This window comes from Haliaeetus albicilla, chromosome Z (genome assembly GCF_947461875.1).
Source record: "Haliaeetus albicilla chromosome Z, bHalAlb1.1, whole genome shotgun sequence".
In the NCBI taxonomy this organism is placed as follows: domain Eukaryota; kingdom Metazoa; phylum Chordata; class Aves; order Accipitriformes; family Accipitridae; genus Haliaeetus; species Haliaeetus albicilla.
The window spans coordinates 70187548-70209496 of NC_091516.1; the positions used below are offsets into that span (position 1 = coordinate 70187548).

At 37.0% G+C, this 21949-nt stretch overlaps 1 protein-coding gene across 3 annotated transcripts in view; it reads right to left on the reverse strand.

The window, feature by feature from the left end:
* KIAA0825 (KIAA0825 ortholog) overlaps positions 1-21949 on the reverse strand; it is a 253898-nt gene that overhangs the window by 153881 nt on the left and 78068 nt on the right. For all 3 annotated transcript variants that reach the window (XR_011323225.1, XR_011323226.1, XM_069776151.1), the window contains exons 7-12: positions 13341-13435; positions 11378-11605; positions 10107-10372; positions 8718-8868; positions 3322-3512; positions 1000-1182 (exon numbers count right to left, since the gene is read on the reverse strand). Coding sequence is in view for 1 of the 3 variants with exons in the window: in XM_069776151.1 (XP_069632252.1) it covers positions 1000-1182; positions 3322-3512; positions 8718-8868; positions 10107-10372; positions 11378-11605; positions 13341-13435 (1114 nt within the window). In the remaining 2 variants the exon portion in view is untranslated. The remainder of the gene's footprint in view (positions 1-999; positions 1183-3321; positions 3513-8717; positions 8869-10106; positions 10373-11377; positions 11606-13340; positions 13436-21949) is intronic.

Here is a 21949-nt window from a genome sequence, read left to right on the forward strand (position 1 = left end):
TTTTAAAATGTGCCCACAGATGACAAAAAATATTTAGTTAAAGAAGCTTAAATGCAGGAGGTGTCCACCCCCCTATTTGTGCCATTAGTATTACCTAGAACATTCTTATTTAGAATAATAAAATAAAAGCCAGTTGAATAGGATTTGGCTTTCTTAGTTTGGGGGTTTGTTGTTGTTGTTGTTGTTTTAATTTGTGATCTCACTTTGTATTGTCTTTTACACCAAATTTACAGCAGATTTTTTAGCATGAAAAAGCAACAAAAGACTCAGACCTAGTTTCAGTGCAGTAATGTGTCCTTTTTGTTTACAGTTGTGACTTGTGAAAACATAATTTTATAAAGATGGGCACTCTATACTCTTTCTCTTTTAAAATATATTTAATATTTGTTGAAGCATACTGGTCATGTAACCAGATGATCATTGTAGTAAATTATCTTTAAATTCCAGTACTTATAGATTATGGGATGACAGCAGAACACTAATTCACCTGGAAGCTGAAGGTAGATAAATCTGAACTAGTAAGAAGATGAAATTTTTTCAATTGTATGAGTGACTAAGTCCTTGAAAACCTTACCAAAGGCTTTGGTACCACAGTAATAAATGTTTTTAGACCAGTAAGAATGTGTTTCTAACAAAGTGTGTCCTAACTGAACAGTAAATTGCAAACTTGGGACAGTAATTATTAATGAAATTCTACTGTTTGTGTGACAGAGGAAATCAAACTAGACATTCACTATGGTCTACGTTATCACCGGACAAAAAAATGTGCAGTACAGGAATTTGATCAAAAGCTAATAAAATCCCAGCAGATATAATTGGGCTTTAGGTAAGATAGTAAAGGTAAGTTCGAGACCAAATCGAGAAATAGTCAAAGGCTATCAAAATGTGTCAACACTATGCATTGCATTTGTATTTCAACATAATTATTCACCTTGTAGATCTATCCATGTAAGCTCAAGAACCAATTTTATCTCAAATTGAAGTTTCTTTCATACTCACTCATACAAATTCTTCAGTGGTGAAGTTAAAATAGACAGCACAGAGAGCAGACTATTGCAGTGGCTATGTATTTTATAGATCTTGAGATCTCTGTCTTCATGCGGATTCAGAAACTCCTGTACAGAGCTGCAAACTGACCAGAGCATATCTTCAGTGGACATCAAAATTGCTGCAATATCAATTCTGTAGAGAAAAAAAAAGTGAAAATAACATTTATTAGGACATCAGGATAGTGGTAAATTTCAGTTAAACAAAGCTTTCCTCTGACATAATACCTAAATCATAGCACAGACTTCAAATTTCATCTTCCATTAGTGATGTAGGAATTCTGAATCCACTACACTGTAAAAATTCAGCACTTCCACGGAAAAGTTGTTACTGAAACCAATCAAAAGAGGACTTAAAAAAAAAAAAGGAAGTTTCCTCTTCCAAAGAACAATGCCACTAGGCAGGAACAACTTACCTTCTAAACTACAACTAAATAAAATTAATTTTAGTTTTCATTATGATGAAGTGTAATTAGAATGTACATACTATTTTCAAATCCTGATGGAGCAAACAAGAAATGATGAGTGAGCCAAATCTTCAATTTGCTAAATTTTAACTGCCAGGCAACATACTATGATATGGAACATTTCTCAGTCAGTAATCTGTTGCCTGTTGATATTGGCTGGCAAAGCATCATGGGTCATTGGCCTAAACAACAGCAAGAACCCAAACTGCAACAACATAATCTCACAAGACTATGCTGACATACAACAGATAGGAAATAGATGGATAAAACAAAATATATGGCAGGCATGATGTTGGACTGAAAAAAGTATCTAAGTACCTAAAAGCTAATGGATGCATATGTGATCATCTGCATTTTTAAGGATTGTCTTATTTTTGGAAAATCTAGGCAAACACACATGAACAGATATTTATCTATATTACAGATCAGATCTCTAACATTTCAAGAAGCATTGGGAGAAAAGACCCACCCACCAAAGTACAGTATTATAAAAAAAAATTTTAAAACTTCTGTGGTAAAAATATATTGAATGCTATTAATTAAAAATTGCTTTTTTCATTTGTGCATGACTGAATAATTCAATTCACTTAGTGACGATTTCAAGAATGACCTTATTAAATAAAACATCTCTGCAAAACGACAACGTAAAAAGCTCTCTCTTGTACAGTATTTTGAAGCAAATTCATATAGAATTGACTAATACTATATATAAGAAATACTGTATCAATGCATATTCTTCATGTTTCAGGGTAATTTTTTTTCCAGGATATTTCCAGGAAAGTTTCCAGGAAAACTCTCTGTACCTAAAGATATAGAAGGGCCTATCACAGTAAACTAGGGCAGGAGTAGAGCATACAAATAGGTGCTTTGGGGTTTTTCCACCTATTCCAGGTATGTGAACTTCTGCAAGTTGCTTAAGCTTCCACGACACTGCTCCTTTTCAGAATAAAACTTATGATGGCAGCACATAACTCTTAGCTCACACAGAACTTATCTCTGCTGAATGTCTCTCATCTCCTACAGATGACAAGCTCTTAAGTTTTTAACTCGCATGGCCACCATGGACTATATCACTTTCAAAATCTAAAAAGAGGAACATATTCATATAGGAAAGATATATAGCAAAGGGGCAGGATAAGAAATACAATTTCTTCAGTAAAACAAGACATTGGATAGAAAGAGAATGGACAGAGGTAGGATAAGCTTCCACCTGGAGAAACCTGCTTTGGTATTTCTTAAAGAGACCCTCCTCTCTGGCAAAATATAAGAATCCCAACAAGAAGAACTTCCAGCTTCATATTTCCTACAGCATACAGGAGAAGTAACAGCCTCTTCCTCTTCTCTCCTTCTACACCACTGGCTTCATTCTGGCAAATGTTTTGATGTGACCTCGTAGCTCTTTCACTTGAAAAGCTCTATGAAAACCTATGTTCTATTGGAACACATGGAATTTTCTTCATGAATCAATGGCTTGATTTCTAAACCTGATGCTGCCAACTCTGCCCACATTTTCAGTTGTGCCACCACTCAATGCACTGTTTATCACGAGGCTTTCAAACCAATCACGCAGTTTATGGAACAATTTCACCACGAGTTCAAAAGGGGTCTTTTATTCTGCCCGGTTTAGTATGTGACTACCAAATATACTTAAATATACAAAATATATTGAATTAAAATGAATATCAAAGTACTGTGTCTATTCCCTCTGCTGTGTTCATTAACATTAAAATTTGAATTAAAGCATAACAGAAAACTAAGACTTACTTATTTTAGCCATTAAAAGTGTGCATTAAATATACAACCATTACCTGATTTGTGGTGTTCGCTTGTAACTGGGGCACGCCTGACAATATCTGGAGGACAGCATAGCCAAAGATTGCTCTAGGACATCTCTAAGAATCTCCTGGGCTGTCTTGGGAGGTAGAATAGTCCACAGATCATGATGAAGACCACAGCAGAAGTAATGCCACATCTGGACAGAGAATGAGCATCTTTCCCCCTAGCAAAACCACCACACGTTAAATAATAAGAACACACCTTCCCAAAATGTCAATTTAATTCCTGTAAGTCTAATTAATTCAATCTGAAGGGAAATAGCTGAAGAGTTTCAGGCACATGATGACCAAAAAATGGTCCTTGACATGATGTGAAACATCTTTATTAGCAAGGAAACACATGTTCCATTTCAGTTACAAAAGTAGAGCTCTGTCACAAAACCAAACCACAGCATTTGACCTCTTATATCCTTAATTAACCTATTCTCAAAACCCACAGTGTTGTAAGTCTAGGTTAAAAACATATACAGTATTCTGTACTCACTAGAATAGTCACATGAATTTAATATAACAGTTTCTTTGTCCTCAAAAGAAAATAATTATTTAAATTACTTAAGCATATGTATTTCCCCAGATTCATAACTGCTACACATAACTGTGATTACGAAGCTTTGGTTATATATAATAGATATGCAGTAAAAGCAGAAAAAAATAACAAGTGAACAATTAAACTGATAATAAGAGAAGTCCAGATACTTTTAGTACAATACCTTTTTTCATCTTATAATGGTAAGTCATTGAAACTAAACATTTTCTGGGAAAGAATCAGCATTGGTATTAATATTTCATTGTCTACACAGAGCCATCCCAATAAGACACAGAGATAAATACAGAGGACTCAAAATCACACTGGTTCATCCATAATATCTCTAAGAAGTACATAGTTCAACGCACATTTAAATATTTCAACTAATACCTATTCAGAAAATAGCTGTATCACAACAAAGTCTTGAATCTTCACTTCGCACGTTCCAATAGAGTCAAGAAATATTTTAAGAATTTGTTGATATTTTAGCATTATCAGAAATATTAAAAAAACCCCATAATTTGTAAAACACTGTAAGAGTTTGATAGGCATTCTCTAATAATAAGGAGAAGCAAAATAATCTGGCTTCTTTTTAAACACACCACATTATCAGATTATTGGAAGTTATCATTATTCAGTATTTCTCTGCCATAATATTTGAAGTGTATTTTATATTAAAAAGTGGTAAATTATGACAAAGAACAAAAGTACCAAACTTGCAACCACTGCTCTAGTCATTAAATTTGTGATTGGTGTAGGCATTTCTAAAAATCTTATTTAGGAAAAAAAAAAAAAAAAGAAAAAGAAAAAGAAATCATTAAGATGTCTGATTTTCCAAGTTTCACCATTGCAGAAGGGAAAAATGTATTACAGATAAGTTTCAAAAGAAAATTATATGCCTAGTTTTCTTTGTACATACAACCATGGACAACTTATAATTGTTTTAAGCATATTCCGACAGGCAAATAAAAAACAATCACTCTGGTATTTTGAACAATCAAGCATTTGACAAGTGTTTCCACACAGGTAAAATAGGATTGTCTTATATTGACCAAAAATTCATATAATAAAATAATGGACATATTAAAATAATCTCCTGCTTTTCCTATATGAAATACAATTACAATATTATTGCATGATATACTGAAACATCATTATAAGAAAGTACAAGTTCACTTCACAACTCAACTCATAACATAATTTCATAACTTAGCATAACTCAAATGTTAATACATTTCTGTAAATCTAGGTTTCTTAGATATATTACCATGACTACTCTTGAGGTACATTCCAGTAGAAGTTATCCAGAAATAAACCTCTAACCCTACCTTACAGACATTTTACTAACATTTCCCTTTCTTTGCAAAAACATTTCAGCTGTTACAGAATAAACTTACCACATAAAAAATAATTAGTTTGAATGTCTAATGGAAGCTAATTTATTTAGGTTATATGTTTGATTTACAAAAATAAATTTAAAAAATTTCAAAAACCATGCAGACTTAACAACCAGAAATATAATTCTAAATTGACCTTCTAACATAGGGTTTTTATTTTTTTAAGTAACAGAATGTTGGCAAGTTTTGCTTTTTAACTATGTAACTGTAAACACAAATTGCTTCATTTTCTCTGCTTTATTTAATTTAAAGCAGTAGATTGAATAATACCTGTTTCCTAACATTGTACCTCCACTGAAGAAGCAACAGCTTCACTGAAGATTTAAAAGAGATTCATTCCCCTTTTCTGACCTGTTTTTCTATTTGTTGCCATTTCTAGACAATTCTACTAGTAAACATCTGCTATTTTTGCAGGCTTTGTATAATACAAACAGATGTGAGCTTTTATTTAGCTTATATATCAGGAAACAAGCAGCTGCGCTTTATTACATAAGCCACTCAATATTATCTTTGAACAGACAATTCTTTATTCTTTGACTATTAGAAAACATAAGTTCCCAAAGCTACAGCAGATGTCTGCTACTCTCAAAGCTCCATTTGAAAACGTGATCTGGAGAGCTGGCCCAGTGGGTGTTCAGTGCACTCTACCAGCGAGATCCTGAACCCAGAGAGTTTCACTCCCTGGCAGCTTAGACTCCGAGTGCTGGATGGGAACTGTGCTCTTAGAGCTCAGCTCAGATCTCGCATTACCACAGATTGGCTACTTGTATCTCACAAAATCTCTGCTTAACTTCCCTAAAAGATATTCAAAACTTCCTGTCGTCTCACAGTGATAACAATCTCTGTGTTTACCCTCTAATCATAATAGGTCTTCTGGCTTTTCTTTTAATGCCAGTTACCCTTATTGCATGAGGTGCATGTCAGAGGGAGGATGGGTGAGCAGGTACTGACATTAGTTATGAAAGTCCAAAAATATTTAAAAATACATTACTCTTATTTTAACAACGTAGAAAATTCTTTTATAGATTGTAATAACCATTTGCTAGCAAGCTTCTTGTCCTCAGATGTTACCACTGTACAAACAAACAAATAAACGGATGCGGAAAGTGCAGCTCTGTGTAATTAAACACAGACACTGTCCCCTGCCCCTTCCTCCTTTCCCTTTGTCTTTCAGTGGTTTTGCCTTCCTTCTGGGTCACTTACAGTTTTATTAGTCAATATGTCATTAATGGGGAATGGAAGGAAGGCTACCACATATTAATACCACTAATACCACTTGAATGGCCTGTACTATTGGGGAACAAGAAGAGAGCAACTTCATGTGATCCCTGAGGTGTAGGATTGCCATTTAGTTTGTAATTAAGCATGTAATACAAGAATGAGGAAAGAAAGGTTTCTTCTTCTTCTTCCTTCTCCCCTACTCATGCAAACAGCACACACAAAGGACAGGCAATGTTTTGCTTATTTTGTGGAAGCACAATGGAATGTATTTTTTTTTCTTTATGAAATTGCATTCAGGATTTACAGAAGAGGACTGAATCTTTTATAGTTGCATGTAATACTCAAAACTGGGGGACAACGGGGAAAAGGGTAGTGAGGGTCCTGACCTAAACTAGATTCAAGAGCTGGGCTACTCAAGAGACAAGCAGAAGCAGAGGGCCAAGTGCAGCTTCCCATTAAAGAAAAAAGATCACGGTGCTGTTTACAGCAGTGGATCCCAGTGAAAACGCAGCAAGGGCTGTGAGCCACTGACTCGCACAAGCGCAAGAGTGCATTCCCATTGAGAGAGGAGGAGCTCGTACCAGAGCCTGCTCTTGATGACTGGCACGACCTTCTGGCGCCTAGCTCCAAGCTACTCCTGTTTTCTGAGCTCAGCAGGATCTGCACGACTTACGAGGCAGAGCTTCACACCTCCTGCTAAGCTTAGACCTCGGAAGGAGCCACCTCTCGCTGCGAGAAGTTTCAGCAGGACGTTGCCTCTGTAACAAGCAATAGGTCTTAGGCCAATCTCTTCCATTTGGGATGCATACAGGAGCTCAATGGAAGTAGCAGCTGCTCAGCATCATGCCTCCTGAAGGCACTCTGAGCAGACCATGGTCCATCCTTGGGCCAAGACCTGTGTCCCAGTAAAAAGAGCAGAGTGGTGACGTAAAATTACATACTTCCCACCTCAAGTCCTGCAAGTGTACAGAGCCGAGATACCGGCTTTTTCACTCTTCCTACACACCCATGAGTTCTGATCAGTGATGATAAAATCGTTGAGCTAATCCATACTCTTTATTCCTGAGACAGCTATTTCTGGCAATTAGGTTTCCTCCATGGTGAATAGTTACTGGGCCACTAATACACAGGACAGCGCACCACACAGACTACAGAGAGTGAAGACCCTATCATGATTTATCAGTTGCCAAAAGCCACTAAATTTCTTACCTTATCAACCCAGGACATCTGGGCTCACATTCAAACAAAAGTAAAATGCTTGTTTGCTTGTCTTTGAGGGATGGGCATTTTGACAGATTACTCAGATTAAGGTCTGCATTACCCATCCGGTATGGATTTTTGTCACTGACTCAGCAGCTTTTTATATTACATCTGCAGAATACATGCATCACACAGAGGTTTCTCTCATGTAAGAATTCTAGAAAATGCTTAACAAAAACACCCTAGTTCTCTCAGACAGCAAATGATATAAGGAAGGACAGGACTTTGTCTCCTGGAGAACTCAGTTGTTGTTGATAAAAAACATATAAAACTTCCACTTCATCCTGAAATTAAGTGAAAATAATTTCAAACAGTATATGTCAGTCTATGTCTGCATTTAACTGGGACGAAAAACCCCCGAAATAAATTATAACAATTCACTTGATCTTTAGTGTTTTTTCACAGAATCATTAGGATTATAGTTTAAGAGCAGACCTGTAACTTCAAAATGCAGGTGAAATGGCACTAGTTTTTTCAGAAACACATTGTTGAATACTGAAGGTAACTATATTGACAACCTTTCTTTGTTACGTCCTTCACTCACAAAAAGTAAAAAGGGGAACCAACTGAAAATAAAAATCAAAGAATCAGATTAAAAAATTCCAGGAGAAAAATAGCTGTCTTTCATATTCATATGTTACATTTTCTACAAGAAGAAGTGTTAAAATGACAGTGTCTTCTTTACTGAGTTCTGTATAAATGTCTTGGACTTGACACACAATATTTTATTAAGCAAATGACACAAACACTCCCTGGTAATGATTTATCCCATCTTTAAATGACTATGTTTTCCTACATCACTTCTACAGAGGCATTTGTATGCAATAATAGATATTTCAAAATAGTAAATTCCAATAATCTTTATGTAAAAATAATGCTGATCTTATGCTTCTAATTAGTCAGAGAGCTGGCAGCCAGTAAAACACATTTTGTAAAAGGGAGGCACAGTAAACTTAACCTCACACCTCATAAAAAGCTTTGTAGTCATCCCAGTGGTGGCTCTCAGCATCCTGTAAAATGCTTGTAGCACAAACTCTGACGCAGTAGTTCGTAACTCGAAACTGGAGAACGTTGATGAATTCCTGATATTGTTGGACAGGCACTAGGAACAGGGGTCTGTTCAGAGAGAATGATCAAAGAGGCAAAGATTGAAAGGCTGTGCAGTAGGAGGTAACAATCCCCAGTACTGCAAATGGTTTTGATTATTAGGTATCAATCATTCATTTCCTCTCTGTCCTGCAGTCTGAACCTAGCATTCACTTTTGAAAAATATCTGGTCTTTGTTTCACAAGTTCTTTAAATATATCTGCTCATCTATAAATTCTCATTTAACCAAGTCACTGAGAAATATATTACTTCATCCTGTTTTCTGAGATAAAAGTACATTTGTCCTTCAGTTATTGGGAGATTCTGCATTGAAGCATAATTGCATCAGCACTGAGTGTGATAAAGAAAACAAAAACACAGAGTCCAGAGATTATTTTTGGTAAGTATGTACTAAAACTCTTTCATAATACACATAAGTAGAATTATTGAGCAATATTTTGGCTCAGACTTCCCATTCACAAAGATACACTTCATGCAGCAGTGAGTAAAACATCAGAGGGAAAGTAGCTCCACAGTGCATACAACCCCTTAGAAATCATACATTCCTTGAAAATTGCACTAGTTCAGGTGTCCCTCCCAGAAGGCCCAGTTTCTACTTTAAAATTACATATGGCCAGAAACGCATGGGCCAATAAAGAGATTCCTTGTATCTTAAGTCAAAATCTCCTAAAAGCACAGCAAATGTAGTTATATTGTCCCCCAGGCCAAACACTGTCTTAGACTTTGCACTACTACTTCATATCTCTTCTAATTTTTATTCTGCATGCAATGAAAAATAAATTCTAAAACTACATTGGATGTATTTGTTCACATTTCTGAATACAGATGGTGTAAGGAAAAAGTGCAGGAATGTATATTTATACTGTCCTTTAAGATTGCTATGTGCTAAATCAGATTTTATGAAAATTCAGCTATTGCAAAGGTCAGAAAAGGAAATTAAGGCGTTAGCCCTTTATTTATATGAGAGCAGAGTACATTCAGTTCACTGGACAATCCTATTTACTCAAGCTTAATAAACAAAAAATATTGATCTGCAAATCAAATGCAGATCTTAAACATAAATAATTTGTTTTGTAATGGCTGCTTTAGATTATCAATAGCTTTGATTCAGGTCTTTCCATAAATAGTACACGCAGTGCGTGTGCTAAAAAATATGATGCAATTTGGAAAACTACCACCATACTGTATCACCAAAATGGAATGTCATTTATGTTTGAATTAAACCATTATAAGTAAAAGGGACTCACTTTTTGTTTGTTTCTCTCATTAAATTGCTATACATTGTAAAATGCTGAAAGACATATATCGCTGTGGAAAGGGCAGCGTACAAGTCTTGCAGGGGAGCCTTGGAGGGAACGTCTTTGCTTTTCTCCTCTAGTCTTGCCAGGACAGCTGTTGCCACTTTGCTGCAGGCCTCTACAAAGTTTGCTCTAATTTCCTGAAGAGAATCATCTCTGCATGCCAGAGCCAATGGAAGCAATGTGTCAAGTTCCTCCATGATGTCAGAACAAAACTGAGAGAAATAAACGTGGCATCAAGTTATTTGTATTCTGACAGCACTGTTTAATTTATACACACTAGGGTCAGATTCTTGAATAATGAAATTGGCATAAAACATAAATATATTAAATCAGCTTTACAAACATTTCATTCTGTTATACAGGGGAGAAACGTTTATCTACAGTAAATGAATTACTATTTCATTCCTTCTTGCTTTAAAGCTGCATAATATATACTGGGAAAAAAATTAAAACCATCTTATGATAGTAATGCCTTCATTTTGTTTATGATTTCATTAGATGTACATTCAAAGCATAAGGTTAATTCCTTGTAAAGAAAGATAATTTTCTAAACCAATTTATTTTGAAAAATATACAAACACATTTCTTAATACTGAATTTGAAAACAAACTTGTCACCTCTCAGTAAATTCATACATTGATCTCCCTAAAATTATCTCCCAAAAGCTTATGTGTTATTTTAAGCAAACATTCATTAACAGCATTCCAAATTTGCTAGAACAGTTGCAAAGCTTACTAAATAAAAAACTTTCAAATACATATTGCCTCAGAAAAACAATTTAATTAATCATCATAAATGACCTTTCAGACAAATCAAAGAACTCTTAATTTGGCCATATTATTGGTTATGCTGATTAGTTAAATGGCATGTCTAAGGATATGAATACAGGAAATCCCTTTATAGCTATGCTTCAAAGCGTTCAGCATTTTCCCATAGAACCACTTGGAAACAGAGCAGATACTAATCAGAATGTTTTAAAACTTTTGGGATGAAAAAAATAATGCCAGAGAAGTTTAAAAGTTAATTCTTTCAAGTACAGACTACGGACTATTGTATAAACTCTGCTCAGCCTCATATTGTAATGCCTCTCACTTTCTTCTTAATTCCATTTATATCAGATATAGAATATTAATGGTACTGTAAGTACTTCAAAGTGTAGATGGCAAACAGCCTTGGCATTCTGTCTCCCCTCAAACTTCAGATCTTTTGATACCTGCCTTAGCAATTCGTTTTGGTTGCTCCTCCTGTTGGACTGCTCCGCAGGACTCCCTCATTTGCTGGTTGTTTACAAGACTCATTGCAGAGCCTGCAGCTGAAGACTCTTCTTTCTGCTCATGTTGAAGAATTTTAGTTGAAAAATCCTCAATTGCTATTGTTATACAGTGAGCCACAGAAGAAGACAGGTCTTTAAATGCATTTCTCCAGCCAAAATTCAGTAAAATAGGCTGAAATACATATTTATATTAAGTCAATCCAAATTCATTGTTGAGTATTATTATTGTTTGAAACTTATACAAACATCCATAATTAAATTGAAGGACACCCTCATCTTTTGAAATTCATTTTAATAACTTAAAATATAGTCTGCTAGCCTTGAAATCATATTAAAAGCAGTATATACACTCAACAAAAATGAACATGCATAACAATATACTAAATTTGTCATCAAATTTTTAAGAAATAAATTTATAAAAAACTCTTTTTAAACAAGACTGCTTTTAAAAGCTATGCTTCATCTTTACATTATTTATATCCTTTAACAGAATCTATTTAACAAAGTCAAATACATACGTAACCATCTTCAATACTTTAACAAGTAATCCAGCAATTGATACCCTGTAGTAATTTTCACTGCAAGGTAGCAACTGGAAGCTAATAACTGTGAACACTAACTGCAAACATTTAGAGAAGGTGGTTTTAACACAACCACACTGGATTTTACTTCTCTAGAGATGGATTTAGCAATGATTAAAATGCTTAAATAGAGATTTCTGGGTTTTAGCCAATGCTGCCTTTTACTATGGTTTACATCAGTTCCCTGCCTTCTATAAACAGAGACTTCTGAAGTTATCTGAAGCATAACAGTTGTAAGAAGAAGACATAGTAGGACATCATTACTTTTCTACTAATCTTGCTTTGCATTGCTCATATGACATACAGCAGACTTAAACCTTACCAGAAGTGGCCAACTGAGAATTGCACCACTGTAAGACAAATATTTTAATGACATAAGATGTACAGTAAAGATCCCCACCATGAGGGCACAGTAGGAGAAAAGAGGGATTCCTAACAAATTGCAGCTATAATCCTAAATTGGAAGACAATGAAGGGCTACAAAGTAAAGCCCTTCCAGCTTAGTCCAATTTAGAAGTTTCCTTTCCCTTTCCCCACTCCCAACACTCAACTCCAGCAAGCACAGAGAGAGCCCCCATCAACACCCATTTTTGCACTTCCTCTTTTTTTTTTTTTTTTTTTTTATCTTGGGTCAACTAAAACTCAATCTTCTCAAAATACTGTTCTTTGTAATCTATAAGATACAGGAACATTGATCTCACAAACGGATTCAAAGCACATTTAAAAAAGTAATTTCGCCAATAAAATTGAGCCATTAGGAAATTAAATTCTACTATTGCAAAATATCAGACTTGCTAGAGCATTTAGGTCCCATAAACTCAACAATAAAAAATTGTTTAGTAGTAAATGGAAGCCAGACTAAAACTTAATCTTGTACACACATTCTACAAAGCATAGTGCTTACTACACAGTAGTTTGCTGGCATCAAAGAAACCAGACATCATGTGAGTACTTATCCTATAGGAAGCATCATTATGATGAAATGCTAAGAACTTGATAGATCTTTTTCAGATTCTGCTGTTTTGAGAATATATTTAATACTGAAGAAAGCTATAATATTTTAGCATTTTTTTTACTGTTTTGTTATGAGGTATCTTATACTTCTGACATTAAATCCGTTCTGTTATTGCATCTTAAATAACAACCAGTTCTTCATAGTAAGATCTTATTCCATCTTAACTGAGACTTTGCACCTAAAATTAATTGCAGTAGCTAAATAATGAAACTATGGCAATAGGTGTTTATAATGAACATGGTTACAGACTACACTGGAGACACAGACAAAAGAAAATCGCCTACAAAGTGTAAGACTCTTTTCATACTCACCTCTTCTACCTGAAGTAACTGCTCAGGAAGCACACTGGTTTCATTTGCTCTAGTTTCTCCTATTAAAAGCTCCCCACTAGCTTTCTTCAGAACTCCTGCACAGTATGATAAAAGGGATCAAAGTTAAGATTAATTCTGTAGAAAAGTCAGCAGCCTACAACACCTTCTGATATATCAATATGAAGCATAAAAAAACCCTCAACAAGATGTAGGGGAATACTAATGTTATGATAAAGTCAAATTCAGGTTATACACAGCTCCTTTTATATAACATGATGAAATCCACATCCCATTGTATTCATATTTTATACAAACGCACATATAATGTGTAAAATATAGTTTCTTTTGTCATTAATTCATTTTTATACTGATTGTGCAGTCACCTATTCCTAGGGAGAACAGATAACCTTAGAACAGCTGTGTAGAAATTAATTTCTATTCTTTGTTCAATAAATTATATGAATTGCACACTAATGTATTTTTATAGTTTTTACTTATTTGGAAACGCCAATATGATAAGAACAAAAAGACAGTTAATTAGTACAGTTATTATAAGCAAAATAATGGTGACAGGAACAAGAACAAGTGAAGCTCCTTAAAAAGGGCTGGTACAAAGCCCACTCATAAATCTTAGAGTAATGGGAATATTGCCCCGGTTTTGACAAGGACAAACCAATATTTGGGGTAGATATCACTTTCATCATCGTCTCAAACAATTCAGTGGGTTCCTGGAGTGCATTGATGATAACTTCCTCCTCCAAGTTATAGAGAAGCCAACAAGAAGAGGTGCTTTGCTGGATCTCATACTCACCAAAAAGGAGGGTTTGTTGGGGATGTGAAGGTCAAAGGCAGCTTTGAATGCAGTGACCATGAGATGGTGGAATTCAGGACCCTGATGGCAGGCAGAAGGGTGAAAAGCAAGCTCACAACCCTGGACTTCAGGAGACCAGACTTTGGCCTCTTCAGGCATCTGTTTGGAACAGTCCCATGGGATAAGGCCCGTGATGGAAAGGGGGGCCAAGAAAGCTGGTTAATACTCAAGGATGACTCCCCCAACCTCAAGAGAGTTGGAAAAAAAATGCCAGGAGGCCTGCATGGATGAACAAGGAGCTCCTAGCCAAATTCAAACACAAAATGAAGCATACAGACGGTGGAAGCAAGGACAGGTAACCTGGGAGGAACACAGAAGCAATAGCTGAGCACCTAGGGACAAAGTTAGGAAAGCTAAAGCCCAAATGCAACTAAATCTAGCCAGTGATGTCAAAGACAACAAAAAGGGCTTCTGTAAGTACACAGGTGACAAATGGAAGACTAGGAAAAATGTGGGCCCATTGCTCAAAGAGATGGAGGACCTGGTTACACGGACATGGAAAAGGCTGAGGTACTGAATGCCACCTTTGCCTCAGTCTTTACTAGCAAGACCAGCCTTCAGGAATCCCAGGTCCCAGAGACCAGGGGATAATGTTGGAGCAAGGAAGATGTACCCTTGGTGGAAGAGGATCAGGTCTGGGAATACTTAAGCAAACTGGAAATACATAAGTCCCTGGGCCCTGATGGGATGCATCCACAAGCGCTGAGGGAGCTGGCAGATATCATTACAAGGCCGCTCTCAGTAATCTTTGACCAATCATGGGAAGTGGGAGAAGAGTCCAAAGGGTGGAGGAAAGCAAATGTCACTCCTATCTTCAAGAAGAGCAAGAAGGAGGACTCAGGGAATCACAGGCCAGTCAACCTCACCTCAATCCCTGGGAAGGTGATGCAGCAGCTAACCCTGGAAACCATTTCCAGGCACATCGTGGACAAAAAATTCACCAGGAGTACTCAGCATGGCTTCACCAAGGGGAAGTCATGCTTGACCACCTTGATGAAGAAACGACTGGCCTGGTAGATGAGGGGAGAGCAGTGGATATTGTCCACCTGGACTTCAGTAAGGTCTTTGACACTGTCTCCCATAAGAACCTGTTAGGGGACAAGCTGTAGACAAGCTCTTGATGTATGGGCTGGGTAAACAGACAGCGAGGTGAGTTGAAAACTTGCTGAATAGCCCGGCCCAGAGTGTGGTGATCAGTGGTGCAAAGTCTAATTGGAAGCCAGTAACTAGTGACCTATCTCAGGGGTAAATACTAGGTCCAGTCCTGTTTAACATCTTCATTAATGATCTGGATGATGGGGCAGAATGTACCCTCAGCAAGTTTGCAATTGACACCAAACGGGGAGTAGTAGCTGATACACCAGAGGGTCATGCTGCCATCCAGAGGGACCTCAACAGGCTGGAGAAATGGGCACACAAAAATCTCATGAAGTTCAATAAGGGGAAGTGCAAACTCATGCACCTGGGCAGGAACAACTCCAGGCACCAATATGATGGGGGCTACCCAGCTGGAAAGCAGCTTTGCACAAAAGGACCTGGGGGCCCAGGTGGACACCAAGTTGAACATGAGCCAGCAAGGTGCCCTTGCTGCAAAGAAGGCGAATGGTATCCTGGGCTGCATTAGACAAAGCATTGCCAACAGGTCAAAGGAGGTGATCCTTCCCTTCTACTCAGCACTGGTGAGGCCACACCTGGAGTGCTGTGTCCAGTTCTGGGCTACTCAGTACAAGAGAGACAGGAACATACAGAAGAGTGTCAAAGAAAGGGCCATGAAGATGATTAAGGGACTGGAGAATCTCTCCTATGAGGAAAGGCTGAGAGTACTGGGACTGTTTAGCCTAGCAAAGAGAAGGCTCAGGGGCCATCTCACTAATATATATAAACACCTGAAGGGAGGGTGCAAAGAGGACAGAGCCAGGCTCTTCTCAGTAGTGCCCAGTGCCAGTACCAGAGGCAATGGGCACAGATGGAAACACAGGAGTTTCCCTCTGAACATCAGGAAACACTTTTTTTTACTGTGACGGTGACCAAGCAGTGGAACAGATTGTCCAGAGAGGCTATGGACTCTCCATCCTCGGAGAAACTCAAAAGCTGTCTGGACGTGATCCTGGGCAACTGGCTGTACAAGGCCCTGCTTGAACAGGGGTTTTTGGATCAGAAGACCTCCAAAGTTCCCTTCCAACCTCAACCATCCTGCAACTCTGTGAGTCTGTTTCAAAAGGAATATGAGAATAAAACCAAACAATATGGTATTTTTAAAATATGTCTCCTAGCATAAAGCTGGTAAACCACACAGGTTGCAGATATTCTTAATTTAATGTATCTCATGCAATTAAAACCAAGAAGTTTTAAATTATTGGGTGCTGTCAAGCATTGTTAAAGATGATCTTCTAACCATAAACTTAATGGTCTTCAGTCACCTGAAGCTACTGGTAGTATACACAGCAACGGTTTAAAGAGCTTTTCTCTTTCTATGAAATACCCAGTATTTGCACATACGTAGGATTTCATTTACCCAAAGTGGATTTTACCTTTTCCCTAAACAATTCACCCTCTGAAAATGAACACTCTGCTTTTCATACACCTATACAGCATTCTAAAGCTTCAAGAGTTTTGTGGGGGTTTTTTCCAAGCATTGTTTTCGCTTGTGTTTTCAAAAGACGTCAGGGAAAAACAGCTTTGAGCTGGGAAAAAATGAAAGATAAAATGGTAGAATATAAAACCAGAAGAGACTAACCAGGTCATCTGGCTCCCTGATCATTCAACATATGTTACAGACAGCACCATAAAGTTACTGCTTTTTTCAATACGTTTTAATGTATTTCATGATGAAGTTTCCTACAGTTTTCTTTAGAAATTACTCCAGAATGAAAAAAAAACCCTAACTGACTGGATATTTTCCCTCTTTTCTATTCTGTGCTTTGTATCTTAAATTTGCTTCGTTTTTCCTTGCAGTTCTCCTTTTTATAGATGTAACATCTGATTCTAACTATAGGGACAATTGAATATCTATATATTCACATTCGTTCATTGTCACTACTTAGATCACCTATTTATAATTTTTTATATCAAGACTTTAAAGATAACCTTTAACATTTAACCTAAAATCCTTGTGTATTCATGGAATTGCTGCCTTACCTGTTAAGAACTCACAGCTGAGATAAATAGGTAACTAGCTGGTGGTAGATTTGTGTCTCCAGGACCAGAGGCGGAAGAGTCAAACGATGCTTCCACCAGCATCAGTCATTTTAAAGGTTGCTTCATTTTTAAATTAACAGGTTCCACTAGATTTCCCCACCTCCTTTTCTAACTAACAGCCTGTGCGCTCTTGCCCTATATTCATATACATCTATCTATGTGCCTGCAGGCTCACACACATATAAAACCTTTTCTGGTCTTCTGAAAGAAGCCCCAAGGTCAAGCCTCCTATCTTTTACTGAGTTCCTTTGGTTTCCCAAATTTTTGCATTTCCCAAATCTCACCTAGGTAATGCTGGCCTTAATCTTCTTCAATTTAACCTCCAGCTGTCAAGGGCTCCCTTCACTCTTTTCATTGATCACTGCACACTAGCCACAGCCCCCGCAAAGCCTCTGCACTTCAGATGCTACCACAACCTTCCTCAAACATTGTTTCCACACATATCAAATTACCCCTTTCCTATCCTCCTACTTCTTCACTTGTCTTCTGACTGTCTTGCCCTAATCAGCAAACTCCCCTGGGAAATAAAATTGCAGCTTTATTCAAGAAACTGGTACAGCTACTCAGCCCAAATTAGTTTGCCATTGCAGACAGGAAGGCAGGCAATAGGAGGAAGGAAGCATCCCTACCTAGACAGCCATAGTTTTCTACACAAATTCTTTGACTCCTCTCTTCTCCCAAATTCCAAACCTCAAACTCCATCTGTACAGATAGACAGAAGTGTATTCACTCCTTCCCATATGGCCACATAGAGGAGAGAATTTGCAGAAAAAGAGCAGAGAGAAGTGAATGTAATGAAAGAAGATGATGGAGGGTTAAGGAAAACTCAGGTTTTCACACTTGCTCCCTTTCCAGAGCATATTCCACACCTCCCCCCTTCTTGATCATTAGGGAAGACTGGATTAACCACAAATCCCTGCTATATCTTTCTTGCAATTTACATTCTACAAACTTGAAAAACTGCTCATACTTTGCGTATTTCCTTCAGTTTACCAGCCAGGCAGCTTGAATCATTTTGATAGTAAATATTGAAAACAAGATTATATCAAGTGTTTCTCTTAAAATCAAAACTCTTCAGACAAATTTCCTTACATGTATTAAAATTTGTCTGGGATTATTCTTCTCTTTAAATTAAATCTTTTTGCCTATGTCCCCTTTGTCTCAATGTATTTAGTTCTTTCTCCAGTATTTTTCTGGTTTTGTAATGATGATGACATTGAGACCTCTTGCATTGTTAATATAAGTCTTTTTTTTCCTTATAACTAGTTCTACTAAATTATTTTTTCTACAGAATTCTATGGCTTTCCTATTTTTTTCATAGCATTTAGGGTCATAAGAACAGTCATTGTGACATCATCTTGCATGCAGCATAGAGTAGCAAAGCACGACAGAAACCTTTTGTATGACAGCTCACTAACTGTGAATAAGGTAAGTAAACAGCACCATCAAAGTGGCTTACTAGTTGGATTCAGCCAGCTCAACCAGAACTTTTATTGAAACTGTACTGGAAATAATGTCTTGCAGAAATGGGAAATACCACTCCCCCACAAATATAAATAAGCAGAAGAAACAAAAAATATTTGACTAGCTGTGGATTAAAAAACCTCCTGCATTCTATCTTCAATAATGGACTTTTTATTTGTTGTACTATACTAAGCAAACTGTAATAACACAAATACCGAAAACATACATCTGAAATCAAACTCTCTCCTAGTGTAAATTCCATCTTCACTTTGGATTGATTTGCTGAAGCTATATATTTCTTAAAGAAGCTACTTGAACATCTTGCTTGGAGACCAAAGCAAAAATCACACCTTTCTTTTTTGAATCTTTACAACTTCAAATTCTATTAAAAGGATGCACCTCATAAATTTGATTCCACAGTCCTTTTATTACACTTTCCAGAAAGGGATATAGAGTAAAGGATTTCTTCTTATGCTGTGAAGGAAAGACCTTTGCAAATCTTCCCAGTCCCCTGAGGCAAAGCTTGTAAACCTAAGGGCTTGACAACTTTGCCCACAGTATTTTCAAAGAGCTCCATTGGAAAAAGCTTTTCTTGGTACTCATTATCTGATCTGTCCAAAGTTCACCTTTCTCACTGGAATGGAAAAAAAAAAGTGAGAGACAGATGAAAGTATGTTAGATGTTTTTGATTTTTTAAAAGTCTCAACAAGAGGCTTCTGAAAAGCCAGAGGGAAGAGAAATCTACCTTAAAGATGGGAAGAGAATGCAATTTGGCAGGATTCTAAACCAAAATCTCCTGCTTAACCCTTGACTGCAGCTGAATGTTCCAGATTCCTTCAAAGAGAACAACTCCTGTGATGCTGCACGTACTAGGTATGTCAGAACATCTCAGGAATTTCAACGGAATGTAAATAGCAAAGTAGACTATCTCATCACAGTAGGCATGACAAGATACCTGCAGAAGAAAGGGTTAAATGCCGAGTCAAGAAAAAAAAGAAAGTGGTTACTCCTTTAATTTTCTGAAACCTATTGCTTATAGGGGAACAAAGCCAGGTTACACAACTCTGAGAATAAATGTTCGAAAAATACGGTTACCCTTCCTCAGAAAGGTAGAGTAGCAGTCTTGTCCAGATGCCACACTAAAGTTTAGGGATGGAAAAAAAACACATCATCATTTATTCGTCCAAGCACTTTTAATGATTTTCTCCTTCTATTTGACTTAAGGGAAAACCTGAAAACTACACTGGTAGTAGATAAAATGTGTATTAATACTACCTTTTCTTTAATTATGCTTAGATAACACAAACATAATTTGAAATCAAGCACAAAATTTGGCATGTACATAGTGCTTATTGAGGAATACATGCTAAGTTAGGTCTGATAAAGGAAAGTCAAAAAATAAAATCAGGAAGAACTGGATGGAGAATAGTGAAAAGATGTTAGAGTGGAAAATGCAATTCATAGAATTTTTTTTCAATCTATACAAAACAATTTGGGAAAATGAGGATTCTGAATATATTCCAGAAGATGCCAGATACAGAACTCTCAAACTGAACTCAGAGAACTATCCGTTATCACCTAAAAAACCTCTCTACATCCATCTCCCTACAGAGTTCACTCTGGTTCACTGTTTCCTTTGGTGCTATTGTCTGCCATGGGGTTACCATCAGAGAACACTGGTAGGCAGTACTTCCCTCTAACATCTATTTTCAACCACTTAAATTGGTCTTCATAGGATTCCATTGTGCACACTGCAAAGAAACTTGTCTTGTTGCCAGCTAGAACTGTGAACTACATGTCTTTCTTTTCTTCACTGTTCTTTTTTTGGTTCACAAGCAACCTCCTACCAAAAGCAGAATCTGCAGAAGAGACTACATCCAAGCGATAATGCAATGAAAAAGTATGAAGAGAAGCCCAGGTGGCCACCTTGCAAATTTCCAATGTGGAAGCCTTCGACCTCTCCGCCCAAGAAGCAGCTATAGTCCTAGTGTAATGAGCTTTACAAACCCTGGGAGCCTCTTTACCCTTAACTACATACGCCTCCCTAATACAATCCCTTAACCATCTAGCTAAGGAACTCTTAGAAGCCATTTGACCCCTCTTAAGACCCCCTAAGAGTACAAACAATCTGTCAGAAGATATGAAATCTTTGATTCTTCTGTGATAAACCCTAAGTGTTCTTCTTACATCCAATTTATGCAGCCATTGCTCTTTGTCATCGCTGGGTTTAGGGAAAAATGAGGGCCAAGAAACCGTCTGGTTTAGATAAAACTCAGATGCCATCTTTGGGACAAAAAAAAATTTAAAAAGAGGAACCATCCAAAGAACTACTTTGTTTCTGATGGAACTTTACATGTGTTCTATATATCAAGATTGAAGTACTATGGGATATGCTGAAAATCAACTAAAACTGCCATTGAAACAGCTATACACATAAACGCAACACTTGACACAAGCACATGAAAAAACGTTATTTTTGTTGCATCTCTGCGTGAGTTACATAGATAAAAAGGCTCCCGTGAATACTAAAAGCAACCAAAAAGAAAAGGAAGCAGGTGCAAGGTTCCAATCTATGTGATGCCTAGGGAAACTTTAGCTCACTTGGATATTAGCCTACCTTTTATGAATTGGCCAGCTTCCCTTAATTTACCAGCAGTACTACTTGCAGAGGACTGATACTTCAGATATGCCTACACTGCAGTGACTGCAGGGTAGTTTGGATACACCCAACCTAGCTTTAAACCAGTGAGAGAGAGTACAGGTAACAGTCTACTAACAGCAGTACATGGTTCAATCTGGGCTGATTTGCTCTGCTTCTTAGGCTGGTTCTGCAGCCTGTGCTGCACTGTAAACCTGCTCTGGGTACCTGAGTTAATTTAAAGCTGCTTTGGACAGATCTGCACTCCAGATTCTGTTCAATTAAACAAGATTTCTAGTAAGAAGCCTTCTAAATAAGTACAGAAGATGGCTGTTATATTTTCTAGTCACACATTATAATGTGTTCTGATGAAAATAAAGCAAAGATTCTAATCAATCCTTCTTATCAAAACTCAGCCTTCATCAGTGAAAAAAATAA